Source organism: Saccopteryx leptura, chromosome 13 (assembly GCF_036850995.1).
Source record: "Saccopteryx leptura isolate mSacLep1 chromosome 13, mSacLep1_pri_phased_curated, whole genome shotgun sequence".
NCBI classification, from domain to species: domain Eukaryota; kingdom Metazoa; phylum Chordata; class Mammalia; order Chiroptera; family Emballonuridae; genus Saccopteryx; species Saccopteryx leptura.
The window spans coordinates 47,281,100-47,297,720 of record NC_089515.1 but is presented as its reverse complement, the minus strand read 5'-3'; the positions used below and the strand labels follow the sequence as shown (position 1 = coordinate 47,297,720).

At 50.5% G+C, this 16,621-nt stretch overlaps 1 protein-coding gene across 4 annotated transcripts in view; it reads left to right on the top strand.

The window, feature by feature from the left end:
• AGBL1 (AGBL carboxypeptidase 1) overlaps positions 1–16,621 on the top strand; it is an 822,308-nt gene that overhangs the window by 133,937 nt on the left and 671,750 nt on the right. For all 4 annotated transcript variants that reach the window (XM_066355294.1, XM_066355295.1, XM_066355296.1 and 1 more), the window contains 7 exons: positions 929–996; positions 6,723–6,839; positions 7,858–8,438; positions 11,112–11,195; positions 11,781–11,861; positions 14,752–14,900; positions 16,064–16,151. In XM_066355294.1, coding sequence (XP_066211391.1) covers positions 929–996; positions 6,723–6,839; positions 7,858–8,438; positions 11,112–11,195; positions 11,781–11,861; positions 14,752–14,900; positions 16,064–16,151 — 1,168 coding nt within the window. The remainder of the gene's footprint in view (positions 1–928; positions 997–6,722; positions 6,840–7,857; positions 8,439–11,111; positions 11,196–11,780; positions 11,862–14,751; positions 14,901–16,063; positions 16,152–16,621) is intronic.

The following is a 16,621-nucleotide window of genomic DNA, read 5'->3' as shown; positions in this document are numbered from 1 at the left end:
TGTATTTGACTTCAAGACTTGTTAGAAGAGCCCAGAGCTTTCCAATCCCATCCTCCTTCTAAGAAACAGACTTTTCTGGAGGTGTCACTTTGCTGTACCAGCCCAGGGTGTGTCTGTGGACTTTGGTTTTAAATAAATTCCTCCACATCAAAATTAGGGAGTCAAGGCCCTGGCCGGTTGGCTCAGCGGTAGAGCGTCGGCCTAGCGTGCGGAGGACCCAGGTTCGATTCCCGGCCAGGGCACACAGGAGAAGCGCCCATTTGCTTCTCCACCCCTCCGCCGCGCTTTCCTCTCTGTCTCTCTCTTCCCCTCCCGCAGCCAAGGCTCCATTGGAGCAAAGATGGCCCGGGAGCTGGGGATGGCTCCTTGGCCTCTGCCTCAGGCGCTAGAGTGGCTCTGGTCGCAATATGGCGACGCCCAGGATGGGCAGAGCATCGCCCCCTGGTGGGCAGAGCATCGCCCCTGGTGGGCGTGCCGGGTGGATCCCGGTCGGGCGCATGCGGGAGTCTGTCTGACTGTCTCTCCCCGTTTCCAGCTTCAGAAATGAAAAAACAAAAAAAAAAAAACAAAAAAAAAAATTAGGGAGTCAGTCATGGGGCACCAGACTTTGCACCTAGGTGATCTCTATCCTGTGGCAATGTTGGCGCCATAAGTTCTGCATTGGGTGGGGGAGGCCAGAAGGGCACTCCTGGGTCATTTCGTTCTGCACACACTTTGCACTCGATGTTGGACAGCAGTTGGACATCACGATAGAGTGCTCTCGCGGGCCTGTATGCACACGCTTCCGCACGCCTTAAATAAGCCCTGGGACATGTTGGGATATTGGGCACTTAGTCGCGAGCTCCTTATTTGTGAGAGGGAGAAGTGCTAACCCAAATGCAAGAGCAAGGGGAAGCCTCACGCAATGCCCCTCTTCTTCCCCACCCAGAGGATTTCGAGGACGAGGGCGATGAAGAAGAGGACAAAGACTCTGACTCGGAAGATGCGAAGGAGGAAGTAGGTGCACCAGCTCTCGCTGCTAATGGTCTCCACGCCCGCGTCTGACCAGGGCCTACTTCACTTTCTCTAGTTAGCTCAGACCAGGGCGAAGGTTGAGGACTCAGGTTGGTGTGGCCACCTCCATGCTGGACAGATGGTTGTGCTCAGTCAGGGACAGCTGTCCGTTTCGGTTTCCAGACAGTGTCACTTTGGGATGCCCGCGCAACATGTCATTGTAAAGTCAGAGGCTGCCCGTTACGAAGACATTTTATATTTTATCTCTGTGAGCCTTACAGGGGACACTTAAATGCTTAGGGTTAGGTGTATTTAATGTGTGAATGACATTCAGGCAAAGGGACCACAGAAAGATTTTCTAGTAGACTTTTTCTAGTAGATCTTCCCAGCCTCCCCACATCCCCCTCCCTACGCTGGTGATGCGGGACCGATGCGCTGCCTAGTTTCATTGACCTCGGAGTCTGTGTGGATACTGCTGCCTCGAGTGGCATTGTGCACGCCCTCCAGCCCGCAGGGAAGCGTGCCCTTTGGCCTCTAACCCGAGTGGCATTGTGCACGCCCTCCAGCCCGCAGGGAAGCGGTGCCCTTTGGCCTCTAACCCGAGTGGCATTGTGCACGCCCTCCAGCCCGCAGGGAAGCGGTGCCCTTTGGCCTCTAACCCGAGTGGCATTGTGCCCGCCCTCCAGCCCGCAGGGAAGGGTGCCCTTTGGCCTCTAACCCGAGTGGCATTGTGCACGCCCTCCAGCCCGCAGGGAAGGGTGCCCTTTGGCCTCTAACCCGAGTGGCATTGTGCACGCCCTCCAGCCCGCAGGGAAGGGTGCCCTTTGGCCTCTAACCCGAGTGGCATTGTGCACGCCCTCCAGCCCGCAGGGAAGCGGTGCCCTTTGGCCTCTAACCCGAGTGGCATTGTGCACGCCCTCCAGCCCGCAGGGAAGCGGTGCCCTTTGGCCTCTAACCCGTAATGACCTATGTGAGAGAGCAGAGGCCAGCAAACTTTCTACAAAATGTCAGAGGGCAATTGCTTTATGCTCCGTGGACCACGTCCCTCTCACAGCCCCTCACCTTAGCCATCAGCATACAAAAGCAGCCACGGACAGTGCATAAGGGGCGGGCGGGGCTGGGCTCCAGTCAAACCTGGCTGACACACCGGCTGTGGGATGCCGCGTGTTGCCTATATTTCTGGAAAAGCGTTTCTCAATGTTCGTGCTGTTGGCACTTTGACCAGCTAATTCTTTGTGGAGGGGGCTGTCTGTGCATTGTAGGATGTTTAGCAGCATCCCTGGCCTCTACCCACCAGGTGCCCCCAAGTAGTGAAGCCACAGTGCCTCTAGGAAGTGCCAAACGCCCCCTGGGGAGCGGAATCACCCCGATTGAGAACCACTGTTCTAGAATAATGGTAAAGCTATGGTATGATTGTGTCTTCATTTCTGTTGGTAGACATGTGCTTTAACAAGCCCCTTTATGTTATACTGTCTTAATTTTGTCATCTACATAATAAGACTGAGAAGTAAATTGTACCTTTTATAACAATCCTGGGTATGAAACCTGAATTAAAAAATATCTCTGCATCTATAGATGTGTGCATGCATCCAGCTGCACATCATCCATCTGTCTACCTGCTCCCCATCCATCCACCATCCATCCACCATCCATCCACCATCCATCCACCATCCATCCACCATCCATCCACCATCCATCCACCATCCATCCATCCACCATCCATCCACCATCCATCCACCGTCCATTTCTCATCCATCCATCCATCATCTATCCATCATCTGTCCATCATCCATCCTTCCTTCCTTCCTTCCTTCCTTCCTTCCTTCCTTCCTTCCTTCCATCCATCCACCATCCATCCACCATCCATCCACCATCCATTTCTCATCCATCCATCCATCATCTATCCATCATACGTCCATCTTCCTTCCTTTTTTCCTTCCTTCCTTCCTTCCTTCCTTCCTTCCTTCCTTCCTTCCTTCCTTCCATCCATCCATCCATCCATCTTCCTCTCTTCGTTTCTTCCGTTTTTCTTACCTATTCACCTACCTATGCATCTAGAGAGAAGGAGTCTTTGAGTTCTCTGTCATCATGGTCCCTCGCCTTGCTGATGACGGCAGCAGACATAAAGGCACTTCCCCTTCGGCAGGGCTCTGGGTTAAGACTGCTCGGCCCTCTGGTGTTCCCAGGGTTTTGTTGATAAATAGAATCATTTCTGAAGCCATCAGTAGAAAATTGGTTCTTGGCTGTAGCTTGGCAGTGCAGGACTTGGAGTCCTTGCAGAATTATTTGAATAATACCGTGCTGCCGCAGTCATTCATCAATGCCACTTTCCCGCCCCTCCTGCTTGCTCTGTGGGAACTGCACATCTAATGCAGAGTGTCAGTCACCCCTTGTGTTTGATGGGGAAGGACAAGCCGCAGCCCATGCCTCGCCTCACACAGCACAGCGGGGACAGGGTGCTTCAGATGCTCCCCCTCGTCCCCACTCTTCTTACGATGGCCGTTGGGGTGGAGTGGGACTGAGACAAACCGAAAAACCCAGGTGTGAAAGAAGGAAGCACAGGCCAGGTGGGTGAGGGCCCAGAAACCGCTCACGAAAGCCGAGGAGAAGTGAGAGCCAGTGCTGAGGGCATGCGTGGGAGAGAAACGGGGAGCTTCAGAGTCAGGACCGGCTTCTGGAGTTCGGCTCCACCAAGGGAACGCGCACTCCGGCAAGCACGTGTTTCCTCGGCGGACCCAGCTGCATTTGCTGCAAGAACTGGGGACCGGAAGCCGGGAATAAGTGCTTCTGGTCACAGGACTGACCCGGGATTTTAACCTGTGACCTTTGTATTTGAATCTTACCTTTTGACACAGCACGTATGGACCTCGCGAGTATAATAAATATACTAAGTGAAATAAGCCAGCAGAGAAAGACAAGTGGCATATGATTTCGCTCTTATGTGGAATCTAATGAACAAAATGAACTGACAAACGAACAGAAACAGACTCAGATACAGAGAACAGACTGACAGCTGTCAGAGGGCCGGGGTGTTAAGGGGTCGGGTTAAAAAGAAGGTGAAGGGAGTAAAGCAAAGAAAAAATAACGTACACAGACCACGGTGGGGGGGCTGCAGGAAGGAGTGGGGGCGAGGAAGGGGGAGGAAGCTGAGGGGACAGATGTGACGGAGGGGGCTTGACTTGGGGTGGTGAATGCACAGTACACTCTACAGATAATGCAATGTAGACTTGTGCACCTGAGGCCTGTATAACTTTATGAACCCAAAAAATTCAATAAAAAGTTAAAAAAATAAGGCAGTAAATAAATAAATAAATTTGACTTAAAAAAAAAAAAAGGCTCAGTTTATAATTGGGACCAGTAGCTTAGAAAGAGTGATTGGAAGGAACTCTTCAGTTGTAAGGGGTCTTCAGAGTGGAAAGTTAGGTGCCCCTTGATTGAGAACTCTGTCAACATGAGGAAGAAGGGGCTTAACTAATACGGGATGAGCGTTGGCTGTGATTTTCCTCATGGGCGTAACCATTCGATTTGGACAACCTCTGAAGAAGAAGAGGATAAAAGAATAAATTTAAGATCTCCCTTTCTTTCTTCTTCTTTCCTCCCTTTTACCTTTTCTCTTTCTTCCAGGTGCTTTTCTGGTTGTAATCCAGCCGGAGGCAGCATGCTATGTTTCTTAGGGTGATAGTATGATACCATCCCTAAAGAGCTCACCATCTAGTGAACTTGGGGACTGTTGCTACCAGAGTTCAGAGCGCCACCCCCAAAAGGCTGGTGAACTCACGCCTAAGGCTTGGCAAAGTCGGTCTCAGGCCCAGTGTGAGCAGGGAGGGTCAGAAAGCATTATCTGGATGAGGTGGGCCCCAGAGTCCTACACCCGGTAGGTGGGTCGCAGAGAGGACACAGAGGCAGGTTCATCTCTGAGGAAAGTAAAAAGGTGTTTATAAGAAACAGAGAAGCAAGTGTGAACCCTCCTAAATGCTGGAGGTTCAGAGACGGAGATCAGAATCTTGGAGGACCAGAGACGGCCTCCGGGATAACTACTCCACTCTGCTCTTGTCCTGAAAAGTCGGCCATAGACCAGACATAAATGAATGGGCGTGGCTGTGTTCCAGTAAAACTTTATTTCCAAAATCGCAGGCCGGGACCACAGTGTGCCAACCTCTGCTCTAAAGCTGAGTTGGTCACCTGGCCACCTGCTGAATGAGTTAGGCAGGAGCTCATGGGTTACATGAGTTACATGACTCTCCTTGCTCCAGACACATCAGCCTCACTTCCCAGTGCTTGCTGGTTGTGTCTCCACTGGTGCCAGCTTGGGGCGTGGCAGAGGCTGCCTCGGAGGTGGGGGAGGCCAGGGAGACTAAGAGCGAGCTGGGATCTCCAATACAGGCTAAAGAGTCTGGGCCTGATGTCTGAAAATGTTATCAAGTCAACCTCATGGATCTATTTTTCTTTTACTTTGCATTTTGGAGGAAAATTGCAGAAGATGAATGGAATATTGCATTTTCTCCCCCACCCCCGGATCAGGAACATAAACATTTATTTTTCACATTTACTTGATTTAGGGAAGAATAAGCTAGATCTTTGGGACTGCCAGGGTTTTCCTTCAGCAACCGAATGGACTCCTCATACACAGGGTAGAGTTTTCTCCCCTGTTTTATTAGGGAGATGACTTGATCTAGGAGAGACATGGGACGATGAGGAGGCTGGACGGTTAGATTCCTGGTGTCCTTTCTGTGTAAGAGTCTGTAACCTTTGGAAAATACAGGCGTGTTTGGAGAAGAGTCACCATCACCGTTAAACTATTATGAAATGATGATCTAGAAGGAAAAATAAAGTCTGAGACTCTTCAATCCAAAGAAGGAAAGATTGGTGGTGACTTGGTGAACTTTCACGTGTGGAAGGGATACAGGTGTAGTCAGAGGTGACAACCTCCGTCTCGGGCTATAAAGCTCACGGCACCTGCTTCTCGAATCTTTCTCTTCATTTCCGTCCTTCAGCCATCTTCTTTCTGCAAACAGACTTCACCTGCCCCTTCTGCGAGCGAGTCCTCTCCCCGAGTCTTTGCATAGTCAGAGATGATTGTCACGTGGGTCCTCAGCAAAGCTCTGTCACCCAACCTGAGCAGCTGCCCATGCCCCAGCCTCAGTCACAGCCAGGTCACCTCCTTTTGTGACTTCCATGGAGCTCATCACTGTTCAAAATCGCCTTTTTAACTAATTTTCTTTCTTAGTGACTGTGTCCCTTCTCTCACTAGAGGGCAAATTCCATGGGAGCACGGACCTTTCTCTGTACCATTATCAGCAAGTCTTCAGTCCTTACTGCTCATAGTAGGTGCTCATTAAACAGCTGTGAAAAGAGTGAAGGGTCTAAATGGCAAAGGGCCATACAGGGATAGATCTGATAGTGATGATTATACTGATGATGTGGTGATGAGATAAAAATTCTTATATTAATATATTGTACTTCTCTAGTTTATTTCATATATATTAATATTCATTTATGATGAGGGCTGATCAATACTGATATTAATATCTCTCTCTGTATTTTTTTTTAATTTTAAAAAATACAACCTGACCTATTACCGTGTCCTTTGTGTAACTAGCTAGCACTGTAATTTGGAGGCAGGGGAACCGTGTCCCAGGGTTGTGAAGGATCCCATAGATAGCCCATCCTGATGCTGCTTGGGGTGGCTTTCTTGGTCGTAACGTGTTTGTCTGAACGTCCCGTTGCAGGATGATGACTTGGAAACAGACGTGAACAAGCTGAGCGGCAAGCCCGGGCTCGACCGACCCGAGGAGGAGCTGGCCCAGTATGAGGCCATGTGCCTCGAGCTCTCCTGCAGCTTTGAGGTGGGACCCGCGCCCTGGTTCTGCCCGGGGAGACCCATGGTTATAGAACCCAGGGCCCAGACTGAGGCCCCCAGATGGAAAGCCTTGCTTGCCGTTAGCCACCGGCTTCTTGATCTTTCTAAGAGAGAAGCAGAAAGTTACGCAAAACTGTGGAAAAGGTGGCCAAGGTCAGGTGCCAGCGAGGGTCCTACTGTCTGACACCGGACAGCCAGGATGGAAGGAGGGGGAGGCACACCTATGGCTGCCTGTGTGTTGTTGGCCGGGCAAGGTGCCCTGTCCCCCCATGCCAAAAAAGCAAGGGAAAATTCTGGATGGTTCCATGGTTCCCTGGTCACAGTGGGAAAGCTGGACCCGATGGCTTCCTGAGTGACGGTGGCCAGCCGATTTCGGGGTCTGCTTGTCCAGAGAAGCCAGCCGAGAGCTGGACACCTGGCGATGCTAATCCTGGGGTCCGTGGCTGCTGTGGTCGCTGCCCCCGATATTTCAGACCTGCCTTTTGATCTTGCTGATTTGCCGATGGCTCTTAATAAATCATGAGTTCAGCCATATCTAATGGACCAAGCTAAGTCGCGTGTAGAAGGGAGTTAGTGTCATCTGTTTCACTCCAGAAAGCAGAAAGGCATCAGCAGGTCAAAAGTTCAGGGGAGAAATTTCCGTTGAGTCATGTTTGTGAACAATCAGAATGATCCTTGAATAGAAGGCACCGCCTTGGGGTGCTGTGAGGTGTCTGGGATGAGTTCTTCCACCAGATGAAATTATTGGCAGAGTTGTAGAAAGCATTCATGTAGCTTATAGGATTATATGAGACCCACCAAAACCCTTACAAATGGGAGCTTCTATGCTTCTGCCATTGATTTCACTCCTGAAGCTTGGCCTTTCAGCGGCGGCCCGTGGAAAAGCCTCCTTAACTCAGAGGACCCGTGCTTAGCCCTGGGCCCAGAGAATGCGAACAGGGATCAGCAGTACTCTCTACCTGGAGGGGGACACTGACATCTTATTTTCTGCTTTAAACCTGAAGGAGCTGGAGGCCAAACCTAGAGACGATATGAACTCGGAAGAGGCAGAGCACGCCGCCCACCACCACATTCCTGCCGCTGTGTCCCCGAAGCCGCTGCACCTGCGTAAGGACCAAAGCTCCCGGGGGCGAGACAGAGAAGACACAGTCCGGACCCCCCTTCTGGGCATGGTGAAGAGGGGGTGGTCCACTGGGCAGCCCGCCTCCAAGAAAGGACCCGGAATGAACCCGTACCAGAACGCGCACAGCAATGGGCTCGGGGTGGATTCTTCTGGAAATGAAATCTTTGACATTCTGGCTTTCCTCAGAGAGGACACCTGGGATGTAGACATGACTTCCTGTCCAAGGATGAGGGACTCCTTTTCAGATTCCACTGGGTCTAGAGACACTGTGGAGGTCATCGACAGGCTGCTGCAGACACACCCCCAGCACGCCCCCTTCCATGACCCCCGCGTCTACCTGGCCAAAGCCAGAGGAACCAGGTCTGTGGCTGATTTCCAGACGATGGCATTTCCTGACCTCTGGGGGCACTGCCCGGCCCCCTCTCCGGAGCCCATGCTGGAGCGCAAACGTGGGATCCAAAGGTGATGGTGCTGCTGATCTGAGAGCTCTAGGTTTTTCCTCTTCTTTCATATTTTAATGGGAACGAGGGGGGGTATATACAAGAGTTCTGCTCTCTGTAGAAAAGTCAGCATGAGTTGGGAGCATGTTCAAGCCCTTTGGGAAACTTTGCTAAACACACAATCTCGCCCATCAGCTAGGACATTTCCGAACCAGTGTGGCACCCTGGCCAGTGGCTTAGTGGATACAGAGTGTCGGCCTGGTGTATGGATATCCCAGGTTCAATTCCCGGTCAGGGCACACAAGAGAAGTGACCATACTGTTTCCATCCTCTTCCCACTTCTCCTCCCACAGTCAGTGGCTCAATTGGTTTGAGCATGGCCTGGGTGCTGAGGATAGCTTGCTGGGACCAAACATCAATGTCAGGTGCTAAAAATAGCTCGGTAGTCAAGCATCACCCATAGTGAGCTTGCCAGTTGGATACCAGTCTGGGTACATGTGGGAGTCAGTCTCACTATCGCCCTTCCTCTCCCAAAAGTAAAAATAAAAAAGAACCGTTGTGGCATGGGGGGAGGCATGTGTTTCCTGGAAAAGAATCACTGGATGATTCTAATGCAACCCTTACCCCATAGATTGCCAGCTACTACGCCAGGTAAGATAATCCAGTGTCAGGCATAGAAACAGTGTGGACTCTCTGGGATCTCCCTTCTTGTTTCTGCAGACTGGTATCGGGTCTTTGTTAAGGAGAGGAGCTGTGTCCTTTCCTCCCACAATCCCAGTTGTCTAGAACCGGGCTTGGCTCGGAGTCTGGTTTTCTGCCTCACTAAGGATTGTATGAAAAAGAATGCATCCTCCTGAGAGGAGACCCTGGGTGATGGATTAGTCCCAGGATTCAGGAAAGGGAGCTTTGCCTTTGGCTCAGTAGAGTGAGATAAAAGTGAGAATTGCTAAGGCCAAGGAAAAAATGATTTTCCCTGAAAATATAAAAATTTAGTGTGCATGCACTGAGTCAATGGAGCGGTGTGTGCACACCAGAAAGTTTCATTAACTGATTTTCCATCTCGTTAGCAAGTCGACGGTGGGTCCCACGAGCTGCTCCCACTTGGGCTCCTTGCTGACACCTGTGGCCTCGGCCCCTGCATGTTATTTGTCACGTTCAGGTTCCTGCGGGACGCACCACAGGGCTGGCCTGGCAACAGCGTCCCGCTGGAGAGAAGAACATCTTCCTCCTGCATCGGGGCCTCTGTGTGCCTCCCCTTCCCCTTCTCCCGCCCCAGAGACCAGGATTGGAAACCCAAGGAGAAAATTGTAAAGATCCCCCGGGCTTCTCTTCTGCCTTAAATCTCCGCATATGGGTATTTCTTAGCAGATTGACCTTAGTCTCTGGAGCAGGCAGAACCCAAGGCACGTAAATGATGCAGAGTCCATAGGTTTACTGGAGCCTCCCAGACCTTAGGATGCAGACAGCCAGTAACCCTGACATCTCCCTGGAACTGTCTCCGTGCTGAGGACCCTCTTAGTCACACAACCAGAAACCTTAACAGACCTTAGGATGCAGACAGCCAGTAACCCTGACATCTCCCTGGAGCTGTCTCAGTGCTGAGGACCCTCTTAGTCACACAACCAGAAACCTTAACAGACCTTAGGATGCAGACAGCCAGTAACCCTGACATCTCCCTGGAACTGTCTCAGTGCTGAGGACTCTCTTATTCACACAACCAGAAACCTTAACAGACCTTAGGATGCAGACAGCCAGTAACCCTGACATCTCCCTGGAACTGTCTCAGTGCTGAGGACTCTCTTATTCACACAACCACAAACCTTAACAGACCTTAGGATGCAGACAGCCAGTAACCCTGACATCTCCCTGGAACCATCTCCGTGCTGAGGACCCTCTTATTCACACAACCAGAAACCTTAACAGACCTTAGGATGCGGACAGCCAGTAACCCTGACATCTCCCTGGAGCTGTCTCAGTGCTGAGGACTCTCTTATTCACACAACCAGAAACCTTAACAGACCTTAGGATGCGGACAGCCAGTAACCCTGACATCTCCCTGGAACTGTCTCCGTGCTGAGGACCCTCTTATTCACACAACCAGAAACCTTAACAGACCTTAGGATGCGGACAGCCAGTAACCCTGACATCTCCCTGGAACTGTCTCCGTGCTGAGGACCCTCTTAGTCACACAACCACAAACCTTAACAGACCTTTAGCCCAGTGGTTTTCAACCTTTTTATTCTCGGGGCCCAGTAAAATTAGGAGAATTATTTTGGGGATCTCTCAGGCAGAAATCACCCTGAGCATGGGCAGATTTGACCAAGTTCATAGGGTCTATAATCTTCATACATCAGGGTGTTTAACTTTTCTGCAGAATAGCACAGAATTTCTGGCGGACCGGTCTGTGGACCACCCTTGACCCAAATACTCTTGACAAACTCCTTCAAGTCAGAGTCCTCTCACTAAGATCCGTCATCATGGCTTCCTATACTCCTCCCCTCCACGTGGCTTCATTTACTGAAAGAGAAGGAAGGCAGAGCAGTGCCTCCCTTGCTATCTCAGCTCAAGGTGGGGCCGTTATTAAACTTTTCTCTCCCATTTCTCTGATGACTCCCAAGGCCCCTCCCAGGTGACCACAGGCCGAGTGGGGCAAGGAGTGAGGATTCTTTAAAACGTTTCTGATTTTCCTTTTCAGGATCAAGATATTTGAGGATATCCGGAGGTTCATACAGTCTGGTGATGTCATAAATAAAGTTGTCTTCAGTTTAGACGAGCCTTGGTAGGTGGTCTTGAACGTCAGTGGAGGGGGGTGGGGCAGGTGCAGTGTGGAGAAGCCCGCTAATGCCCTCAGAAGGAGAGTGTTTGCCTGACCAGGCGGTGGCACAGTGGATAGTGTCAGACTGGGATGCGGAGGACCCAGGTTTGAGACCCCGAGGTCGCCAGCTTGAGCACAGGCTCATCTGGTTTGAGCAAAGCTCACCAGCTTGGACCCAACGTCGCTGGCTCAAGCAAGGGGTCACTTGCTCTGCTGTAGCCCCATGGTCAAGGCACATATGAGAACGCAATCAATGAACAACTAAGGTGTCACAATGAAAAACTGATGATTGATGCTTCTCTCTCCGTTCCTGTCTGTCTGTCCCTATCTATCCCTCTCTCTGACTCTCTCTCTCTGTCTTTGTAAAAAAAAATAATAATAATAATAAGAAGGAGAGTGTTTCACATCAATCATCATTTCCACTCCGAAAGTCAGCATGGGCAACATTAGGATTAAAAATCTATAAGAGGGAGCTTGTCCTTAGAAATGTCAAAACTATACCCAGGACCAGCAATAACCCATGCTTGCGTGTTCCGTCTTTCATTACAGGCAAAACACTGCTACCAGTTGTTTACGGTTCTCCTCCAAGTTTGAGTCAGGAAATCTTCGCAAAGCCATCCAAGTGCGTGAGTAAGTATACAGGAAGCTGCAACGAGGTAGTTCCGGGAAGCTCAAAAGAACAGGTGTGACCCCTCTCTTCCCTGCTCTTTGTAGTGACCTCACATTGATTGGTAGCTTGACACGAGCTGTGGTGGCAATGTTTACACCATGCTAATTGGCAAACACTACAAATGAAGGCTGAGAGAGTCAGTTGTTGAACATCGACCAACATGTCATTAGGGGATTCCCTAGCTGATGTCACAGCAAGGTGGAGACCAGGGGTGACCAGTGTGAATACACCTGTGTTTCCAAGTAATGCGCCCACGTTTGGGTATGAGAGCACTCTGACAGGGATGTTGGTGCCTCCATTGATGCCGGTGCTGGTTCTGTTGACTCGGAAGGATACACGGGGTCCCCTGTTCTCGTACCTTTCCGTGTCTGTTGCTCCCATGTGCTTAGGTGACAGAAACCTTGGACTCCCCACAGAGAGGAGAGCCTCTCCTCATTCACGGGAACACTCAGCACCTTGCCTCTCTGCTGGAACTGACCAATGCGCTCTGTTCATGCAGAAGGATTTCATAGGCAGGGAGAGTCTAGGACTGCACAGATTGAAAGGAGGCAAATAAAACGAAAACTCGTGGCAGAGAGAATGCTGTTCTTGCAATAATTCTTTCTGCTATAACACTGTAGATGACGTGTCTCATTTTCCCGAAAGGCAAGACATAGCATCTGTCCTCTTTGGGTGAACTTCTGAAAGCCACAGTCCAGACAGTTAACAGTGTGGTGGTCACAGACTCTGGACTCAGACTTCGAGGACGACCTCATCCCTTCCCAACCAGGAGACTTTGAGCAAGTCACCCAGCTCCATGGCTTTATTTCCTCACTCACAGAAGGGGGTCAGGAAGATCAGCCAGACCACAGAGCTGGGAGAGGCAGCACACACACAGCTCTTGGAACAGCGCCCGGCACGTGGGAGCACTGAGCAGACATTGGCTCCTGGAACTCAGGGAGGTGTGTGCACACGCGAGAGCTCAGAACCTCCTGTCACTCAGACTTGTGGTTTATCCACTCGAGGAGTCATTTTTAAATTGTTTTCTGTGACAGAGACAGAGAGAGGGATGGATAGGGACAGATAGGCAGGAAGAAAGAGAGATGAAAAGCATTAATTCTTTGCTGCGGCCTTTGCTCAAGCCAGTGACCTTGGGCTCAAGCCAGCAACCTTGGGCTTCAAGCCAGCGACCATGGGGTCATGTCTGTGATCCCACACTCAAGCCAGTGACCCTGCACTCAATTGGTGAGCCCGCACTCAAGCCGGATGAGCCCATGCTCAAGTCGGCAACATCAGGGGCCTCAAACCCAGGTCCTCTGTGTCCCAGCCTGACACTCTATCCACTGCGCCACCGCCTGGTCAGGCATCGAAGAGTCATTTTTGAAGTTTCTTTTTGGGGTTAGAGATGAATGGTGATACTTTTTTACACGAATCATTTCAAGTCCAACATGTAAAACAAGTACAGGTGGAGCTGGTTGGCCCGGAGAGGGAAAGACCACCCTGCTGAGGGTCCTCAGCCCCCTTCTCTCGCTTGTTTGCCAGCTCGGGCTCTACTTTACACTGCCTTGGTCCTCTCTCTGCATGTCACGTCAGAGCACCCAGGAAAGAAGACCTACTTGGGAATCTCCTAGTGGGACAGTGATCTGTGCAGGGTGAGCCCGAGCTGCTGGCTTTGCTCTGCTCCCTCTCTCCACATTCCTGCCGCTGGCCAGAGCGTAGAATCCCAAATGAGTCGGTTGTGGTCCGGACAGTGGTCAAATTACAGAAAACAGCCTACTGACAGGCAAGGAATTTTGATGATCCAGTTTTGGAGACAGGCTTGGGGCTTCCCAGAATTGCTCTTGTGAGTGCTCTCAGTGAGGCACACTCTGCTGGTTGCACGGTGACCGCCGTGGCTGCAGAGAGGAGTGGGAATCTGTCAGCTAGCTCTGCCCGCTCTGATGGCTCTCGACCCCAGCTCTCAAACCTCATGATCCAGTGACCGCCATCGGGTCCAGAGTAGGAGAGGGTGAACGGATCAGAACGGAAACATCACCCTTTTCTAGAAGAATGCCTGATGGGACATGCCGAGGGGATGGGACTGGAATATTTTGAAAATGAAATGCCCTAAAAATGTTTACGTCAACTCTACATTGCTCATTCTGTTGCTGAAGCTCAAAAAATTAATTGCCTTTGGAGACATTGTCACGGGGAGGGGACACCTAAGAGCCTCCTGGGGTCCTAAATCTTTATCTGGGTAACTGTCAAGCTGGTGTACCCAGATGAATTTGTTTAAATTTATTGTGTTATATACTTAAGGTCTGGGCACGGTATTTATTGCATGGAAGTTGTATTCATTTAAGAGGGGTAAAAAAAAAAAAAATGAATAAACAACCCCAGCACTGCTAGCCTAACTCATGTTTGTAGCTTTGCCGGGGATTTACTTGCATCATATTAATTAATCTTTACAAACAGCACTGAAAGTTTAGACAGACACTATTTTCATTTTCTGTATGAGGACACAGAAGCTCAAAAGTAATGCCAAGCTTTAAATAGTAACAGCACATCCCAGTAGATAGGATCGAATTTTCTCCGGGAAACAGCACACTTGCATTTTTTTTTCTAGCTAGCTAGAAATTTTATCACAGTTTAATAAATATATATGCTCCAGTAGTGTAACTGTCTCTCCTGGAACCCAGGAACCGCTCCCGTGCAGCCCCGGATGTCCGTAGCCTGGATCCAATGTTGTAAGACCTGGATAAGCATCACTTAGCAGCCATCTGAGACCCCGGGTCTTGGATCTGTCATTGAGAACCTGACGTGCGTAGATGCTCAGTGCTGGAGGTTGCCTTAAAGACGGTTAACCCTGTGCTCTCGCTTCCACCTTTGCAGGTTTGAGTATGACCTGCTGGTCAATACTGATGTAAACAGCACCCAGTACCAGCAGTGGTTCAACTTCAAGGTCAGCGGGATGAGGGCTGCTGTCCCTTACCGTTTCAACATCATCAACTGCGAGAAGCCCAACAGCCAGTTCAATTATGGTATGAGCTCCTGGGGACAGGGACTTTCTGGGTGACACCAGGGATGATGTCACCTTGTGAGTGTTTGGGTTGTGACCAGAAGCTCTGAGGGTTTCCCAAAGGATTGGAAGTTGGGTTGGCACGTTCTGGTTGTCAGTTGGGCCAAGATGGTGGTTAACACACGGCAACTTGCTACCATAGAAGGGAAGCCCGAAGTCCCACCTTGGCCGTGGGATGTTAATCCCACACTTGTCACGCCACCACTTCCTGTGTCCCTGGCTCTGCCTGGAACTTTTGGAGGCTGGTGAGCCCTCTAATTTATTCCTACTATCTCCTAAATCCCACCATAGCAAATGGATTGATCTGTTTGTCACAGACAAACCAGCAGGACCATCCAACACTTTTTTATATGCAAAGGAAACTCTAGAGAAAGTTTAAATTCCCCTGAATGCCTTTGTCAGTTTTAGGAGACCTTCAAGGGACTACTGAGTAGTAGCTAGCGCAGGTTTATATTGAGTATTTGTAGGAATGGGAAACCCATTTCTGTTATTTCTGGCTCGTATACTAATGTATATCAAGTGGCCGTGAGTAAGGATTCACTATCCCCATACCACTGGCTCCGAGCACAGGATCCCGCCTCTATTTTATACTAACTAGAAATAGATTCCCTGACTCCTGCATTCACTCTGTGTGACTGCTGCAGCATGCTGTCACAAACTTTGTGACTTAACACAAGACAGATGGATTCTTCTTATAGTTCTGGAGTTTCACTGGGCTTAAGTCAAGGTGTTGGGAAGGTCACAGTCCCTCTGGAGGTCTGGTGCATTCTCGGTTTCTGTTCCTGCATTTCTTGGCTTATGGTCCCTTTCTCAAACGTCAGAGCTCGCAGCATGGTATTTCAGGTTTCTGTCTGCCCCAGTTCCGTTGCTTCTCCTCTGCTGTGGAACCTTGTCAATCCCTCCTCTCATAAAGACACCAGTGACTGCGTGAGGGCCTGCCATGATAATCTCCCCACCTCATGATCTTTAATCACGTCTGCAAAGTGTCTTTTTGCCACGAAAGGTAATGCTCACAGGTCCCGGAACTGTGACCCAGGTATCACTGAGGGCCACACTACAGCCTGCGACAACTCTTGGTCCCCTTTCTCCTCCCCAGAGGATTAAACCTGCCTTTATTTTGCGCAGGGATGCAGCCAACTATGTATTCTGTGAAGGAGGCTCTTCTGGGCAAACCCACCTGGAAACGGACGGGCTATGAAATCTGTTATTACAAGTGAGTTTCGATACCGTTAGTTTCTTTTCTCTGCCCTTTTGTTCTCTCTCAACCCCCTGCTTCTCCACGTTGCTCTTACAAACCCCCGTCATCTGGGCTTGTCTGCTGCACGTGTCATTGTCCCCACAGCGAAGGCCTGCCCTGCAGGAGCACAGGCGTGTTAATGGTGCTCACACTAGAGTGCAAGAAGTAGCTTTAAATTTGCTGAAGATGGCCCTGGCCGGTTGGCTCAGCGGTAGAGCGTCGGCCTAGTGTGCGGAGGACCCGGGTTCGATTCCCGGCCAGGGCACACAGGAGAAGCGCCCATTTGCTTCTCCACCCCTCTGCCGCGCTTTCCTCTCTGTCTCTCTCTTCCCCTCCCGCTGCCAAGGCTCCATTGGAGCAAAGATGGCCCGGGCGCTGGGCATGGCTCTGTGGCCTCTGCCTCAGGCGCTAGAGTGGCTCTGGTCGCAACATGGCGACGCCCAGGA